General features: G+C 35.5%; 1 protein-coding gene across 1 annotated transcript in view; it reads left to right on the top strand.

The window, feature by feature from the left end:
* The window catches only part of TMPRSS7 (transmembrane serine protease 7), an 88,642-nt gene that overhangs the window by 47,539 nt on the left and 24,248 nt on the right, over nt 1-16,855 (top strand). The window contains exon 10 of the mRNA XM_074301167.1: nt 9,191-9,297. Coding sequence (XP_074157268.1) covers nt 9,191-9,297 — 107 coding nt within the window. The remainder of the gene's footprint in view (nt 1-9,190; nt 9,298-16,855) is intronic.

The raw sequence follows: 16,855 nt of genomic DNA on the forward strand, positions 1-16,855 counted from the left end.
CAATGAAATCACTATCCAACATTTTCTCCTCCCCAAGTATTATCTAGTACTATTTATTTGGTGACAATGGGAGAAAAAAATGATATAAAAACCTCAGGATGAGTATAGTTTCATTCTTTTAAAGTTCCTGGAGCTAGGTTCTTGAGCTGATGGCAGTAGACAACATAATATCTTCAAGGAAGAAGAGACTAGAGAGCTCCTGCAACATTTAAACTTATTCTCACCTTCTTCTTTGCCCAATGTGACTCCATAATTCCAATTCAATGTGCAACAAAAGGACATTGAAATACTCCAAGCATTTTCAATTTATTAGGGAGTCCAGGGGACTCTAATCATTTGAATCCAAGATTTTCTTCATGATCAATGATCCTTTCCTTTGAGTATGAGCTACTTTTATACACATAGGAAAGCACTAAAATAGAATGAAACAGTACATCTTTATTGGTTACCACCAGAAGAGGTGATTGATTGAGGGTCACGTCCCTCAATCATAATCATTTTGTCAGGATGCTTTGAGTCATTAACTCTAGGTTTTTTCCTATAAAAGCATCCCACCTGCCACCTTAGTAAGGATTTTCCTAGTAAGTCAAACATCTCATGTTTTGGTAAGCAGTAGCCAAGCCGTGAAGGAAGTGGTGGGCGAGAAGAGATGTCAGTAGGTAGTCATGATAATGATTCATAGGGGTGGAGGTGTTGAAGCTGCTATAACAAAGTCCAGGGCTAATATAATATAATTTTCCAATCATATGCTTTGGACTTATAATTTATAATGATATCACTAATATATAATATCAATATCACTGATATAACAGAGATTTTGAAGCTGTAATATATCTAAGTCTTATCTTAACAATGTTAACATAAATAACTCAAGTTAATCTATTTTGCTTAATTCACCAAGAGAATCACTGATAACCAACAAATCACAATAAACTGAGTAAATGTTGATTAATTTAAATAGGAGGTATCAGAATTATCATCACACCAAACATATGCCTTTACTCAGGGAAACTGAAAATAAGGGAGTAGGGGCTAGTCAACTATAACTGAAGAAGATGAGACTGAGAGATTATGAATTCTAATTGTGCCTGAAGTCACTTGGATTCTCCAAATCTCACTTTTTTTCTTTGTAGAATGGCAACATACAAGATGAACACTAATGTCTGTCTTTAACATGCTATGAGATTTATTTGTTTTTTGTTTCCTTGAGCACATAATAGGCATTTAATAGATGCTTGCTGATTGAATGATGAATCCTTCAAATCTATTAGGATAGCAATATTCACATAGGGATCCTGAGTTCCCCTTTTTCTAAACAGTTCTGTTTGTCTCCACATATCTTTATTTTGTAGTTGATTCCACCATGCTTCTGAATTTCCAGTTGCTCTTATAAATTGTTGTCTAGAGAATCAGCCTACCATTAAACTTTGCACTTTATGTTCTCCATCTGAGGTTTGTACTGGTTTATTTCCCTTTGATATTCTTACTATGTGTGCATATATTTCCACTAGGTGGTGATAGAGACCAAAAACAAAAATAGTCTCTAATTCAAGGGACAAAGTAAAAGTGAGTAAAATTAGATTTACTATTGTTTTTAAACATTCCCTTAAATTTAGATCATTCATAAGTGTAAAGAGCTGGCTGAGCAATATTGCCCTTTGGGTAAGTATAAATAATAAGCAGTTCATATCAGTGAATACAGATGAGGAGGTAGGCCCAGCAGTTCAATATTAGTCACTCTCCAGACCATGGGCCCAGTTTCAGCATTGCTCTAGAGACAATTAGTCAGACAAGCTATCCCTGTAGGGCTCCTACCTAAAGAATACCTCCAGAAGCAAGCACTGGAGCCCCCAATTCAGCAGATAAATATATTTAAGTTCCAAAAAATAAAAGTGCCACCTTCCTTGGCATTGTGAAGTGATTCAACATCAAATACTGTATGGTTTTATTAATAGAAATGTCACAATAATCTATTTTAAATTGTTTCCCTTCTCAATAAGAAGGTAAGGGAGGAGTGGAACTGAAACTTTTTTAAAATAAATGGTTAAAAATCATTTTTACATATAATTGGGGAAAATAAAATATTAAATAAATATATTAAAATTGCAAAAAAATAGAAATGACACAAAAGAAGGTAATAACAAACATTTATTATACTACTTTATAATTTTTGATATGCTTTACATAACAGTACCTCATTTTATTCCCCAAACTCTGGGATGTAGATCCTATGATTATTCCCATTTTATAGATGCGGGAAACAGGAGCATGTAGAAATTAAGGTCACACATCTGGTGTCTGAAGCATAATTTGAACTCAGTTCTTTCTGACTTTCTGCCCTAATTCTAACCTCTGCACCACTTACCTGCCATTACTCCCTTACTTTGCTGCTGCAATTTGAGGATCACCAGGCCTTTCCAATTGCCCTGCCACCAACACCCCCTACAACAGATATTTTATCTCCCCCAATTGAATGTGAAGGGGCAACTAGTAGTTGCAATGGATAGAGGGCCAAAGTGCTGGAATCAGGTAGTTGAATCTTCCTGAATTCAAATCTGGTCTCAGACACTTACTATGTAACTTTGAGCAAGTCACTTTACCCTATTTTCCTCAGTTTCTTCATCTGTAAAATAAGCTAAAGAAGGAAATAGAAAACTAATCTAGTATCTTGGCCAACTCCCCCCCCCCCAAAAAAAAATAACAAAAGCATGTTCTTATAAACACAGTGCAGAGTTATTGTAGAGTGCTGCTTTTTTAAAATTAAGGTATATCTGGGTTGGTCTCCGGCAATTTACTCAACTCTGAGGTTCAATTTCTTTATGTGTTAAATGAGTAACAATACCTATAGATCACATTATTCAGGTCTCTGGAGAAGCTCACATGAGATAAGTATGTGGGACAATGAGTCTTACCCAAATTACAATTAGAGACTCTTGAGGTTAAAAAAAAAAATGGCAAAAAGGAATTTATTACAATCTCTCCAGAAAGGGCAACTCCTACCAGACAAGATGTTGTCAGTAAAGGAGTGCAAAGCACAAACTGCAAAATACGAGATTAAATGAATCATAAATCCCACCCCCCAACATTCCAAACACAGAATTCTATCCCAGAAACAAAAGAATATTAATAAATAAAAAAACACTTAATTCAAATTTCCCTAGAGAACTTGCTATAAAAGCAGATATTCTTGAAAGAGAGAATTCTGTTATCTGAATTCCCAAAGCCATCATCACCTTTAAAAGAAGTACTTAAATGCTAATTAAGAAATGATGGGAAATAGGAAAGGAAATGCTCATCCAAGACAATTGAATACCTGCAGCTTTTTTTTTTTTTTTTTTTTTTTTTTTTTTTTAGCTATAGCTCAATTTGTTATTGTAAAGTCTCAAAGCCGTGTTCCCTTGGCAGGTCTTCGCTCAGTTTATCTTATACATTAGCATTTTTGCATACCTTATCCCCATGCTTTTATTATTATTTTTTTTTGGTGGGGTTAGAGAGAATATACCTGTAATAATTATGGGTAGCATTTCTTCTGTCCTTCTTCCCTCATCCTAAATATTCCTTTTCCATTTCCCTACTTAAGATTTCCAAATGCTAGAAATACAGGGCCATCCTCACTAGTTTCCTTTTTTTTTTTTTTTTGCCTTCCTTGAAGCCAGTTTTCCTATCATCCAGTTTCCAAGCCTCAGCCTCTTCATCCAGAAGCTATGTGACTGAAAACACTGAGTAAGGATGACAATCAGTGTGGTATCCAAAAACAAGTAAGAGGTCTGGAGTCAAAGGTTATTGTTGTTTAGGATTTTAGTCATGTCTGACTTCATGACTCCATTTGGAGTTTTCTTGGTCACTTTATGCAAAATATTACATATGATTATTATGGGAATTGACTGATTGTGGAACACCTCCATTAAGTATTTTTACAGGGCTTGTCATATGGAAGAAAAATGAAACTTGTTTTGCTCAATCCCAGAGAACCCTTAGTGATGGGTAGAAATTACAGATGGTAGATGTTGATGAAATATATGACATAACTTCCCTGACATTTGTTGTTTTTTAATTGTTTCAATCATGCACAATACATCATGACTCCATTTGAGGTTTTCTTTGTAGAAGTACAAAAATGGCTTGTCATTTCCTTCTCCAACGCATTTTATAAATGAGGAAACTGAGACAAACAGGGTAAGTGACATATCTAGGGTCGCACAGCTAGTAAATGTCTAAGGCTATTTGAACCAGGTAAATGAGTCTTCTTGATTTCAGATTTAGAATTCTATTCACAATGTTACCTAGTTGCTAAAAGAAACTCTCTTGGAATGCAAATGCTTTGTTCCTCAAGTTGATGTGGACCATTTCATGGTACTATTCACTCCAAGTAAATCAAGGCCATAGCCTCTTGAAGGAGACAGTCAAGTAGCATAGTGGATAGAGACTGGACATATACTTGGGAAGATTCAAGTTTAATGCCTCAGACATTTACTAGCTTCGTGATCCCAGACAAGTCTCAACTTCTCTTAACTTCCCTTTCCCTGTTTATAAAACAAGGATAATAAAACAAAAAACAAAAACAAAAACAAACAAACAAAAAACTTCCTAGGGTTATCATGAGGATCAAGGAAGATAATATTTGAAGCATTTAGTAACCTCCACAGCCACTATTTAAATGTGAGTTACTACTCTATAATAGATTGTGAACTAGCTTTGGACCCTAGATGTATGACTCAGAAAAATCACTTAAATTTGCAATGTTCTGGACAATTCTGTAAGAATACAAATTAATGGAGGATTTTCAGTTTCCTCATCTATAAAGTGGGGATAATAATAGAACCAACCTCCCAGAGTTGTTGTGAGGAGATTAAATGATATAATCCAAAAGGCTTTGCAAACTTCAAAGCACTATATAAATGTGATCTATTTATCATTTTTATTATTTATTATTATTATTATCTTTATAAGTGCAGAATTTTAGTTCTTTATACATTGTTGTTCCAAAAGGGGAGATATCCTGTCTTCCTTTGGATAAGGAGAGCCTATAAGGCTTTGTGTTTATGGGGTAATAGACCCCAGCAAAAGATCATATTGTTGGTAGTAACCCAGTGCCTAAGTGGGCCCCAGAGATGGATACTAGCAAGATTATCTTGTTCCCTAAGTGGGTCCTTGTTGAATTTCTTACATTGACAGGATTATCTTGTATAAACAAAGTTATCTTGAACTGTTGCCCAGAGTTATTATATACAATCAGGAGGTCAAGCTATAGATAGATGTCAACTCCTGAAGTTATTTTGTATAAGCATTCCTTAATCACGAGTTGGTTTTCTTGCTTTGAGTCCTTTCCCATAAAAAGTTCCATTATGCCCTTGTAAATTGGAAATTCTTCCTAGAAGTTAGCCTGCCTTATGACATCATACTAAAGCTTTTGCCCTTTGACTTTAAAATGGCCTGAACCTGTGAATTCTTTTTGGATTACTCTCCATCTTCATGACTTATTGAATCCATCAGTATCTTTTTAAGTTCATTCTTTAGCCATGCCTAAAACAGATGTAGGGTATTTCTAAAACATTTCTTTCTGTTCTGTATCTTCCCTTTTTTCCACTGCTTCAGATCCCTTCAAACTTCATCACTGAGTACTAAGTGGTGAAATGAATTTTCATCAGTTGTGCATCAGAGCCTTATCTATAGTGTTTAGATCCTGACCCTTGACTGCAGTTATTTTACTCAGGGAAGAGAGAAGAGAAAGTGCTTCAGGACTTCTGTGGGTCAGTTCATGTCATTTTTATTTGCTTTTAGAAGTACAATTCCCAGTAACCATAGAATTTTTGCCTTGAAAGTTATAGTTGTAGTGAATCAATTTAGTCTTTTTTTCTGAATAAAACTGGAAATACGAATAACTGATGAGTTTGTTTTGGAAAAGATAGATTTGGAGTAAGATTCCCTATCTGTAATATAAAGATAGTCACAGAAGGTAAGACAGACAGGCACATTTTGAAGATCTATCTATATCTATACTATATCTATATCTATAGATCTATTTTTTTTTTTAGTTCTGCAGTAATTTGACTTGATTTTCTGATCACTATTAACTCACCATTCTACCAACCATAAATGACCTAAAATTAAGCATAGACAAATCAAGTAACTGATTAGAACATATCATTCATGCAAGGTACTGGAAAGTAGCACAAGTTTTAATATCTTTTTCTAAAATATATTATTAAAGCTGGAAAATTATATTCACTATAGCATATATATATATATATATATATATGTTGATACAGAAGTGAGAGTAACAAGTATTTATTAAGTATTTACTACATGCCATAAGAAAGCTAGGTGAGGAATGCTAGAGTTAGGAAGAGCTGAGTTAAAGTGTGATGTCAGACACTTACTAGCAATGTGATCTGGCCAAGTCCCTTAACTCTTGTTGCCTCAGTTTCCCCATCTATAAAATGAGCTGGAGAAGGATATGACAAACCAATCAAGTATTTTTGTCAATAAAACCTCAACTTGGGACATGACTGAAAAATGACTAAAATATTCAGGAAAAAAAATGCCACACATTATGCTAAGCCTTTTATAAATTTATCTCATTTCATCCTCAGAACAATCCTGGGAGGTAGGTTGAAGAAACTATAAGTCCATTTTAGGTTGAAGAAACAAACAGGTTAAGTAACATAGCTCAGAAGTATCTGAGCCTAGATTTGAATTCAGTTCTTCCTGTTTCCATGCAGGCTTGCTACATCATATAATTGCCTCTGATAGTGGAGAGCAGAGGGTAACATAAGAGATCCAACTTTAAAATGGGCACGTGGAAGTAGAAGGAAAGGATTTTCCAATCTTAAGGCTCACAAATTCCTTATCTGTCTTGCCATGGTGTCACAATAAATTTCCAAGCTGTGAGAGTCTTATGAAAACTAGGGATTTTTAGATTGTGGATCTGAAAAATGTATCTCTAAGTTTTTCAGAGCTGTCATGTGGAAGAATTCTCAGAGGGCAGCTAGATGTGAGTGGATAGATTACTGGGTCTGGAATCAGGACTCTGAGTTCAAATTTGGCCTCAGAAATTTACGGTGTGACTCTAGGAAGGTCACAATCCTATTTGCCTCCATTTCTTCATCTGTAAAATGAGCTGGAAAAGGAAATGGCAAATCACTACAGTATCTTTACCAAGAAATCACCAAAAAGAAGTTATGACGACTAGACATGACTGAAAAATAACATATGAAAAAAACTCTAGAACTATGGATGATATCAGAAATCAGAGCTGGGATATAGGTTTTATGAAGGGAAAAAGTTAAGATCAAAGCTGTCCTAAAGTGGAAATGGTAACTTCAGGAAGTAATAGATTCTCCATCATTGTTATTAAACAAAAGCTGGATGATCACTTGTTAGGAATACTGTAGAGAAGGCTCAGCTATATGTGAGGCTGGAATGATCTTTCTGACATCCTTTCCTACTCCAAAATTCTATGTGACTGTCTAGAATTGTTAATTCCAACCACCATAAGAGTATTCTCAAACTTTGTGTTTTCCTGGTATCCTAAAACAAAGCTTCTTAAACTAGACTAGAGTCTTGTAACTGAATGTGGGCTTGTGAAATTATGATTTATTATCACAAAATGTTTGGTTTATATACCTATTTTTTATACCTAATTATCTAGTCATGTAGATGTTTCTCTGTTGAAAAGGAATCACAAGTGGAAAAAGTTTAATAAGCCTTGCCCTAAAAAGTAATGGAAATTTTGGACATATTTGGGAAAAGGGAGAGAAATCTCTCCCTTTAAAGATATAAACTTTTGTTTACATTTATTATTTGTTTACCTTGATAGATTTCCTTGCAGATCATTCTTCCTAAAATACCTTTCTCATTCAGTCATCCCTTCCCAAGAGGCCCCTTTCCCCATATTATACAACCTATAAATAAATAACTTCTGTTATTTGTCATCTCAGTCTTTTGAAACCCTCCATGATCTAGCCCTATCCTGAATTTTTATTGTTATTTCCATTACTAACTATCATGTATCCTTGCTCAAGAAAAGATCTCTATCCTCACTATCACTACACTATCACACCAATGTGATCCATGTCCCATGGATACTCATCCTGTCTCTACCTTATAAAAACTCCATGTTATATCCTTCAAGATGCCTCTTCTATAAAGAACATTTTTATAAACTTTATTAATTTCCAAGTTTAGATTATATGATCTCACATTTAATTATATTCTGTTTTCTGTGATTATTCATTGTTGTTATATATAAATATATGTTCTATTTTTCCCAACTAGTTCTAAATCCCTTGAGGGCAGGGGTCTTTAGACTTCTATATTTCCCACAGAATATAGAAGAACATTGAAATAGGGAAATTATTCTTTGGATCATAGATTTAGAGTTGGAAGGAATCTTAGATGTAATTAGTTTCATTCCCTCACTTTAGATGAGGAAATTGAGATAAAGAGGTTTTATCTTGACCAAGTTCATTTAGGTAGCAAGCAGCAGAATTGGTATTTAAACCAAAGCCATCATAGTTTCTTTTTATCAAATCACAGGATGATTGGTTGACCCTTACTCTGGAAGGAAAATACTATGTCATATAAAAAAAAATAGAAAGTAAAACTTTGGGAGGCAAAGTCTTACAGAAATGAATGTTGAAAACTGTCTTTACAAATATTTGGGGAAACAAAATACAATTGAGAAAAATAAGAAAAGTGAATGTGACTAAGTAAGGCAAAGCAAGGATGAGACTCCTTTTTATTCACGTACCAGTGTATCTTCTGCAATTCCACCATGCTGTTGTTATTGACTCATTCTTCTGGTTTGTTCTACCCATTTTTAGTTGTTATTTACAATCATTATACCTGGGTTAGTACTGCATCTTCAATTTTTTGGAATTCAATTTTATTTTATATATATATATATCTATATATATGCCTTCTTTTTTCTAAATTCCCCTCTCCCATTTCCCTACCCTTTTAAGAAAGCAAGAAAAAGCAATCCTATTCCAAATAGATATTATTACTAAGTCTTCTAAAAGTTAGAGAAATGGGGACAGGAAATAATATTCCACTCCTCAAAGGGTCATCTTAGAAGGATGATAGCAAACTAGTATAAGACATTTGGGCAATAACAAAAATATTGGAGAATTGAATGTGTTCTCCAGTCAAAAGAGACATTTACCAATCTTCTGTTTGTGCTCCACAGACTCCCCTGCCGACTCTAGGGATAGCACTAAAATTTCATAACTACACAATAGCCAAGAAGAATGTGAAAGGCTGTGAACATGGATGGTGGGAAATCAATGAACACATGTAAGTGATTTTCATACAATAACAACAATAATGATAAGTTAAATTAAATAATACATAATTATTTGCAAACCTAGTACTATATCAATCACAGATGGCTATTAGTTATTATTTATAAAATGCATTAAGTTTTATAAAACTCTTTACATAGATGATCTTCTCTGATATATGAATGACTGCTGATTGACAGCAGTTATCTAGTAGAGTTCTCCATGCCACTGGGCTAGGATATGTAGGTTGGGACTATTTTAAAGGAGACAAGGGAAATGCAGATTTGTCTTGCACCAAACTAAATAGTCCTTAGAATCCATATTTTAAATTATACTTTAGTTTCTGTTTTATATTAAAAAAAAAGACATTTATATCCTGTGGCTATTTCTGCCTCTCTTCTCACTCTAATAGCTCACATAGATGGTCATTCTTTCATCTTGTCATTGAAGCAGTTGTGGTCCCTTTAAGAATCTGTATTTCCTTTTGATCTGTGATCCCTTCCAGAGTCTCAGCCATTCCTGGGGAAGGTATATCCTCCCCAGATAAGTTATCTTTCCAGAATGCCAGGGTCTTTGATTCAATTAGAAATCCTGATAAAAAACAAAACAAAACAAAACAAAAAAAACATCCCTTTGAAGTATTATTCATTCCAATAGGAAATCCAGGTTGTGCCAACCCCCACTGGGTCTGACCTGCTTGGGCTGTCCCAGCCCCTACCAAGACACGCAATATAACAGCTTCCTTCAAGGAAGGTCTTTTGCAGATGACTCAGATAGCTCATTCAGCTATCAGGACCCTTCTGTCCACTGAGAACTGCATTCTCTCAATGCAAAACTCCATTTTCCATAGAAGTCAATCTCTTGATAAACTGATTTCTAGCCAATAATAAACTTTCATTTTGCAACTAATAATTTGGGAATGAGTGAATCCTTTCACTCCTAAAACCTGCAGCCGATTTAAAGGGATTCTTAAGTTGCTCTTATGGCAACTAATCTCTAGACCACTAGGAATCTAGACCAGGCAAACAGCATCATCGTCATCCACAAGTATTCTGCTTCCAGATTCCTTTATTTGCTCATAGCTATTCCACCTCTCCAGCTAGAAGATTGCCTCCTTTATCATGCTCACTTTCTTTCTTATCTATAATCTTTCCCTGTCTCCTGGATGCTTCTCTTTTGCATCTCTGAACCTCCCAAAATATCTCTGAGTTTACTAGTTAGATGTCTTTCTTAAGGACCATGTCTTAAATTAAAACCAATTTGATTCTCATTGGCCACTAATAGGCCCTGAATCAATCCCCATTTGGTTATTGTTTGGGTCCTGATTGACTCAGATTGAATGTAAATAACACTCATTTCTGCTTTGGTCAGAAACTCTGAGCCTCTTCCCCTCCCAGGTCCATTCATTCATTCATTCATTTAGATTTTTTTTTAGACTAGATAAAAGAGGAGAGTCTTTGCCTCAGTGGCTAGTAGCCTTAAATACTGAATGGATGCATTCCAGTCAGAGTGGGACCTATTGAAGACATTAGCTTAAAAAGACCAAGGTCTCCCATTTTATTCAGGTCTGTTGACTTGATCTGTATCTTGTATTGGGCCCATATGGCTGTGGAGGGGAAAATGAGGCTGGGAACTTTACATAGCCCTCCCTCACTCAAATCCAATTCCCTTGCAAGTCATGGCATCACCTTCCTAATGCCATGGTCCTCTTTAAGAACAGGACAAACAACAACAATAACAACAAACTCTGATGCTTTCCTACAGCCCATAAATAGATTCATGCCTCCTTCAATCTCAAAAGCTCTCCCCTAATTATTGCCCCATATCTTTCTTCTCATTTGCAGCTAAACCAATTACCTCTTCTAATCACCTTCTTCTCTTTGATTTCTTCTTTCTAGGTTTTCAGGACTGGGCTCTCTCCAGATCCTCTCCACATCTCCCTGAACAGTCCTCAGTCTCCTTTGCTGGATCTTCATCCATTTTATGGGTATTCTCCAAAGTTCTAATCTGAGTCCTCTTCTCTTCTCTCATGTAATTTCACTTGGTGACCTCACTGACTCATAGATTCAACTATGAACTTTAGGAAGATTATTCTCAGATCTGTTTGTCATCCTTTCTCCTCATCTTTATTCTCATATCTCCACTTATCCATCAGATATCTCAAACTGGATAACACATAAATACAACACATCCAAAACTGAACTCATTGTTTTTGTTATTGTTCAGTTGATCAGACAGATACTGGCTCTTCCTAATCCCATGAATCACTTGCCCAAAGAATTACTTAGTTACTTTGAACTAGCAATTGTAGGCATTTAATAAATTCTTGTTGACTTAATTGCATAAGAGCACACAAGTACTTTGCTTGAAAAAATGGATAAAAAAAAATAGGTTCTGACATTTCTTTAAGAAGGTAATATAAAACTTTAACCCAAGTTAAATTTCAAAGTTAAAACAATGGATTATTTGTCCTTATGATCTTTTGGTGAAGAGACCTTTGTTTTCTAATGCTCTGAACTTCAGGAATAATGCTCTTCACTCCTGAATTCAGGCAAAGTTATTCTTGAAGACTTCATAAAAATGGGAAAACAACAGTGTATAGTGCAAAGAATATTGTATCTGGAACCTGAGGTACTGGGTTCAAATTCTGACCCCAGCACTTATGTGATCCTGAACAATTAATCAGATCTCTATGGGTCTCAGTTATCTCTTGTAAAATGAAGTAGATGGACTTGGCATTCCATTTTTCATTCTTTTTTTGGCAAAGTTGTTTGCCATTCCCTTCTCCTGTTCATTTTATAGAGGAGGAATTGAGGTGCAGCACTCAGATGTGGTTCTAGTGGTACAGAATTGAGGTGTGAGAATCCCCTCTGGTTGGCTCACAGGTCCAACGTGAAAGAATTCCCAAACCTGAAAAGTCTGAATGGCAAAAGGGATTTTTATTGGCACTGAAAAGCCAGCTTTGCTAGGAAGACAGATTCCTCAGGGGCCAATTCCTGTCAGAGAAATAACAAAAGATTATCACTGAGAAGAGGGTATCTTAACAGAGGGCAAGAGTCCTGGCAGGCAGCTGTGCCAAGAAGAGAGGTTCCTTGGCAAAGCATAATCCTACTTTGGACCTCTACAGATATTTGGAGTTCAAAATTGTCTTTTTATTGGCGGTCTAGGGTTAAGTTCCAGTTGAAAAGAGCCCCCGGGCCTAAATACTTATCTTGGAGTTTCAAGCCACTCAATAGGAATATCAGGCTCAGATCTCCAAATGAATAAAATCATTTTGAAGGCTTTTTCCTAGAGCCTGGAATTTACAAGATCCGGGCCACCCCCAAAAGATCAATGGAGGGTGATTTGACCAAGATCTCCAATTGAATGATACCACTTAACTTGGAAAAGGCTTGTCTGGGAAAGTATGCTTTTTCCCAGACTTTTCAATGTCTGCGACCCCGAATCTAGTTTCAGGGTTCTCTCCCATCAACTCTATGCACTATGGTGCCACTAGCTGTCCCCTTAGGTCAGGAGATGTGAGTTAAAAGTCCCACCTATGTGATATCAGATAAGTCAACCTAACCTTTTAGACTTCAATTTCCTCATCTATAAGATGAAGGACTGGGACTAGATAGATGGTCTCTGATATTCCCTCACAACACAGTTGTGATCTCTGACTACAACTGCTTTTATTTATACTGGATGTGTGGGACAGTATCTCTTACCCAAACTAAAATCAGAGACTCTCAAGGGAAAAAGCAAAAAAGAACTTATTACTTACTATCCTCAAAAAAGGGCAACTCCTAACAGATAAAGTGTCAATACAGTAAACTGAAAATATAGGATTATATAAACCCCTAACCCAGAAGCCCCCACCCCTTTATGATCTTTTCTCTCATTGGCTGGGGAGTTCTAATTTATCCAGAGACTAGCACATTTTTTACCATATTGGGTACTTAATGTTAATGAAAAGAGGGGAGCTGGAAGAGGAGGGAAATGTTTACCTAACATAATCAAACACCTGCAGCTTTTAGCTATAGCTCAACTTGTTATTGCAAAGTCTTAAATCACAATTAGGACATACCTTTGGAATTAGTGATACTTTGGGGCATCTTTGTAAAATTCAGTTGAACTTTATATTCATTGTCTATCATATTCAAGAAATTGCACCAGAAACTGGAGATGTAAAATAAAAGATAAAATAGTCTTTCCCTTATAATCTACCTAAAATTAAAAGTTTAATAGCTGGCCTGTGAGGGGGAAAGAACCTCTTTGTTCAGTGGTATTTTCCAAGAAGAGATTTTTTTAAAGTTACCTGTTTGTTATTTTCCAGTTCAGAATATGTATTTGTTTACTAATTGCAGCAAGACTTCTTTCAGTGGTTAGTACTCTGCTATCTACTGGAATAGAAGGTCTACTTTTTATCTCTCCAGTATCCTTAAATTCTTTTCTTCTTGTAATACCTCTGGAAACTTCCCAGATTCTGACTGCCTTTTGGGTTAAATAACATCTCCTTTTGAAATGCAAATAGACTTGGGTGGACTTGGTCCTTCACACCTTAGAGGGGATTAGTTTAAATAAATCCTTTCTTCCTTTCAATAGAGCAGAATTGTTCTCAATACAAGTATTTACTAAAGAAAGGGGAGGTATTTTGGAAGGTATGTTGTTGTTAGGATTGTGTAAATCTTGAATGAAAGCAATAAAGTAGAAATTTAGGATGTCCCTAATGAGCATATTGAGTTAGTGAGTCATTTAAAAAAAAAAAAAAAAAAAAAAGCACAAAAAACTGAGTCCAGCAGATATGTGAGAGAAGAGTTCAGAAAGTGAAAAGAAATTACACAGAAGACAAACTTTCCCTGCTTTGAAATTTTGCCCAGGACTTGAATTCTTGAATTAAAAGAAATCATGATTTTTTTCCTTCCCTACAACACCCAATCTCTTCCTTCCAGCTTAAGTATTATCAGGGTACCACTATCCTCCTTGTCCCTCAGGCTCACAATATAGGTCTTATCCTCCATATCCAATCTGTTTCTGAGGTTTATCTATGACAATTCTCCCATAGCTCACCTTGTCTCCTCTGACCTTGCCATGTCCTTAAAGCAAGCCTTCATCACTTCACCTCTGAACTATGGTAGCCCCCTAATTGGTCTCCCTGTCACAAGTCTTCTCTTGCTGGCCCATCTCCTCTCAGCTGTCAAAGTAATTTTCCAAAAGAACAAGTATGACCATGTCACCCTCACTTCTCTTATATAATAAACTCCAGCGGTTCCCTATTATCTCTTGGATCAATTATTAAATTTTTTGTTTGATTTTCAAAACCCGTCATAACTTGCTTTCCACTACATTTCCAGTTTTCCTTACCTTACTCCACTCCCTGGTTTTTGTTGTTGTTCAGTTATTTCAGTCCTGACTTTTGATGATATGAGGACTAAAATTGTTCAAATTATAATAAAAAAGGCTGAGGCAGAGCTCTGAGCGAATGGTGCTTTAGATCTGAAATGTTGCTTTCTTATATTTATAGACTGATATCAAAATATGCAAAAGACCCATGGTAAAATACAGAATTTCATTTGTTGACATATGATACATAAGCTAAAATAAGCAAAAACGATATGTCAGCAGGGTCACAAATTGTATGAAGTAAGGAGTATCTTGACCAACTAGTTGGCCATAAGATGGATGGGCTTCTCTTTTTAAAATTTAATTTAATTTTTTAATAATAGTTTTTTTTTATTTTCAAAATACATGCAAAGATAGTTTCCAACATTCATCCTTGAAAAACCTTGTCTTCCAAATTTTTTCTTCCTTCCTCCCCACCTCCCCTAGATAGCAAGCAATCCAATATATTTTAAACACATGCAATTCTTCTATACATATTTCTACAATTATAATGCAACACAAGGAAAAAACAGATCAAAAAGGGAAAAATGAGCAAAAAAGCAAGCAAAAAACAACAACAAAAAATGAAAATACTATGTTGTGATCCACATTCAGTCCCGATAGTCCTCTTTCTGGATGCAGATGGGTCTTTCAATCACAAGTCTATTAGAACTGGCCTGAGTCACCTCATTGTGCAAAAGAGCCAAATTCATCAGAATTGATCATTGCATAACCTTGTTGCTGTATGCAATGTTCTCTTCGTTCTGCTCATTGAACTTAGTTAGCATCAGCTCATGTAAGTCTCTCCAGGCTTCTGTAAAATCATCCTCCTGAGAGTTTCTTATAGAATAATAATATTCCATAACATTCATATACTATAATTTATTATAACTCTTTAGGATAAGGGATGGGCTTCTCTTTAGGTTAGACAAAAAGAAACAGTATAAGCTATACATATATTCCAAAAACATATTGGGTAATTTTCCATTTCATACCTTCACCCATATTTGCTTTGATCATAGAATTTGAATAAAACAGGCTATATATCTATGTCAGTATTTTTGTGGTTGCACAAGTGCATCTCTGGCAACTAGAAATGATAATTACGGTAAAGTCTGAGGTCTATTGTAGGGTCCTCTTATTGGAATTTATATATATCCTTATGTGACTTAAACAAAGTATGGATTAATACATTTTTTTCTTATGCCTATTATTAGATGATTGAATAGATAGGTATAACTAGATGAATATATTAAAAACAATTACTAACAATGATTATCCCTTATAAAACCATTGAACTGATTAGATTTTTGAGTAGGGGTCCTTTCTCTTAGTGACTGTATTTGGGGTTTTCTTAAAAAAGATTCTGGAGTGGTTTGTCATCTCCTTCTCCAGATCATTTTACAGATAAAGAACTAAGGCAAACAGGGTTAAGTGATTTATCCAGGGTTATACAGTTAATAAGTGTCTGAGGTCAGTTTGAATCTAGGCCTTCCTGACTCCAGGCAGGCACTTTATTCACTGTACCACCTAATTGTCTGCCCTAATTCTTTTTCATCCTACTCCATTTTCACTAGTTATCCATCATACATGGAATGTTCTCCTTCCTCACTTCTTTCTGGCTTTCTTCAAGTCCCATTTAAAATCCCACTTTCTACAGGAAGCCTTTCCCTTATAAGTCCTCTTAATTCTAGTGCCTTTCCTCTTTATCTTGTATGAAACTTGTTTCCCATAATTATTTTCTTATTGTCTCTACTCACTATTGTGAGTTCCCTTAAAGTAGAGATTGTCTTTTACCTTTCTTTGTAATTCCTGCTCTTAATACCATACCTGACACATGATAGGTACTTAAGATTCTTAATACTAATTGTTATTTAACCTTAATCACTGAATGGGTGCAGCCTCAGTTAAATTGAGACCCATTGAAAACCTCAGTTTGAAAAGGCCCTTTGCATCCAGGGCCATCTCCTGATCTGGTCATGACCCAGATAGCTCTAGAGGGAAAGTGAGGCATGTGAGCTTGCACAGCCCTTCCTCACTTAAATCGAATTCACTTGCATGTCATGGCATCTCCTCCCTGATGTTATGATCTTCAAAGGTCAAACAACAACCACTTCTGTGTGAATCTGATGCACAGACTTGATACAATGCAATGAATTCTTGCTCTACATTCCTCCAAGGAGGATTGTTGATAATTAGTTACCTCTCAG

The sequence above is a fragment of the Sminthopsis crassicaudata genome, chromosome 3 (assembly GCF_048593235.1).
Source record: "Sminthopsis crassicaudata isolate SCR6 chromosome 3, ASM4859323v1, whole genome shotgun sequence".
In the NCBI taxonomy this organism is placed as follows: Eukaryota; Metazoa; Chordata; class Mammalia; order Dasyuromorphia; family Dasyuridae; genus Sminthopsis; species Sminthopsis crassicaudata.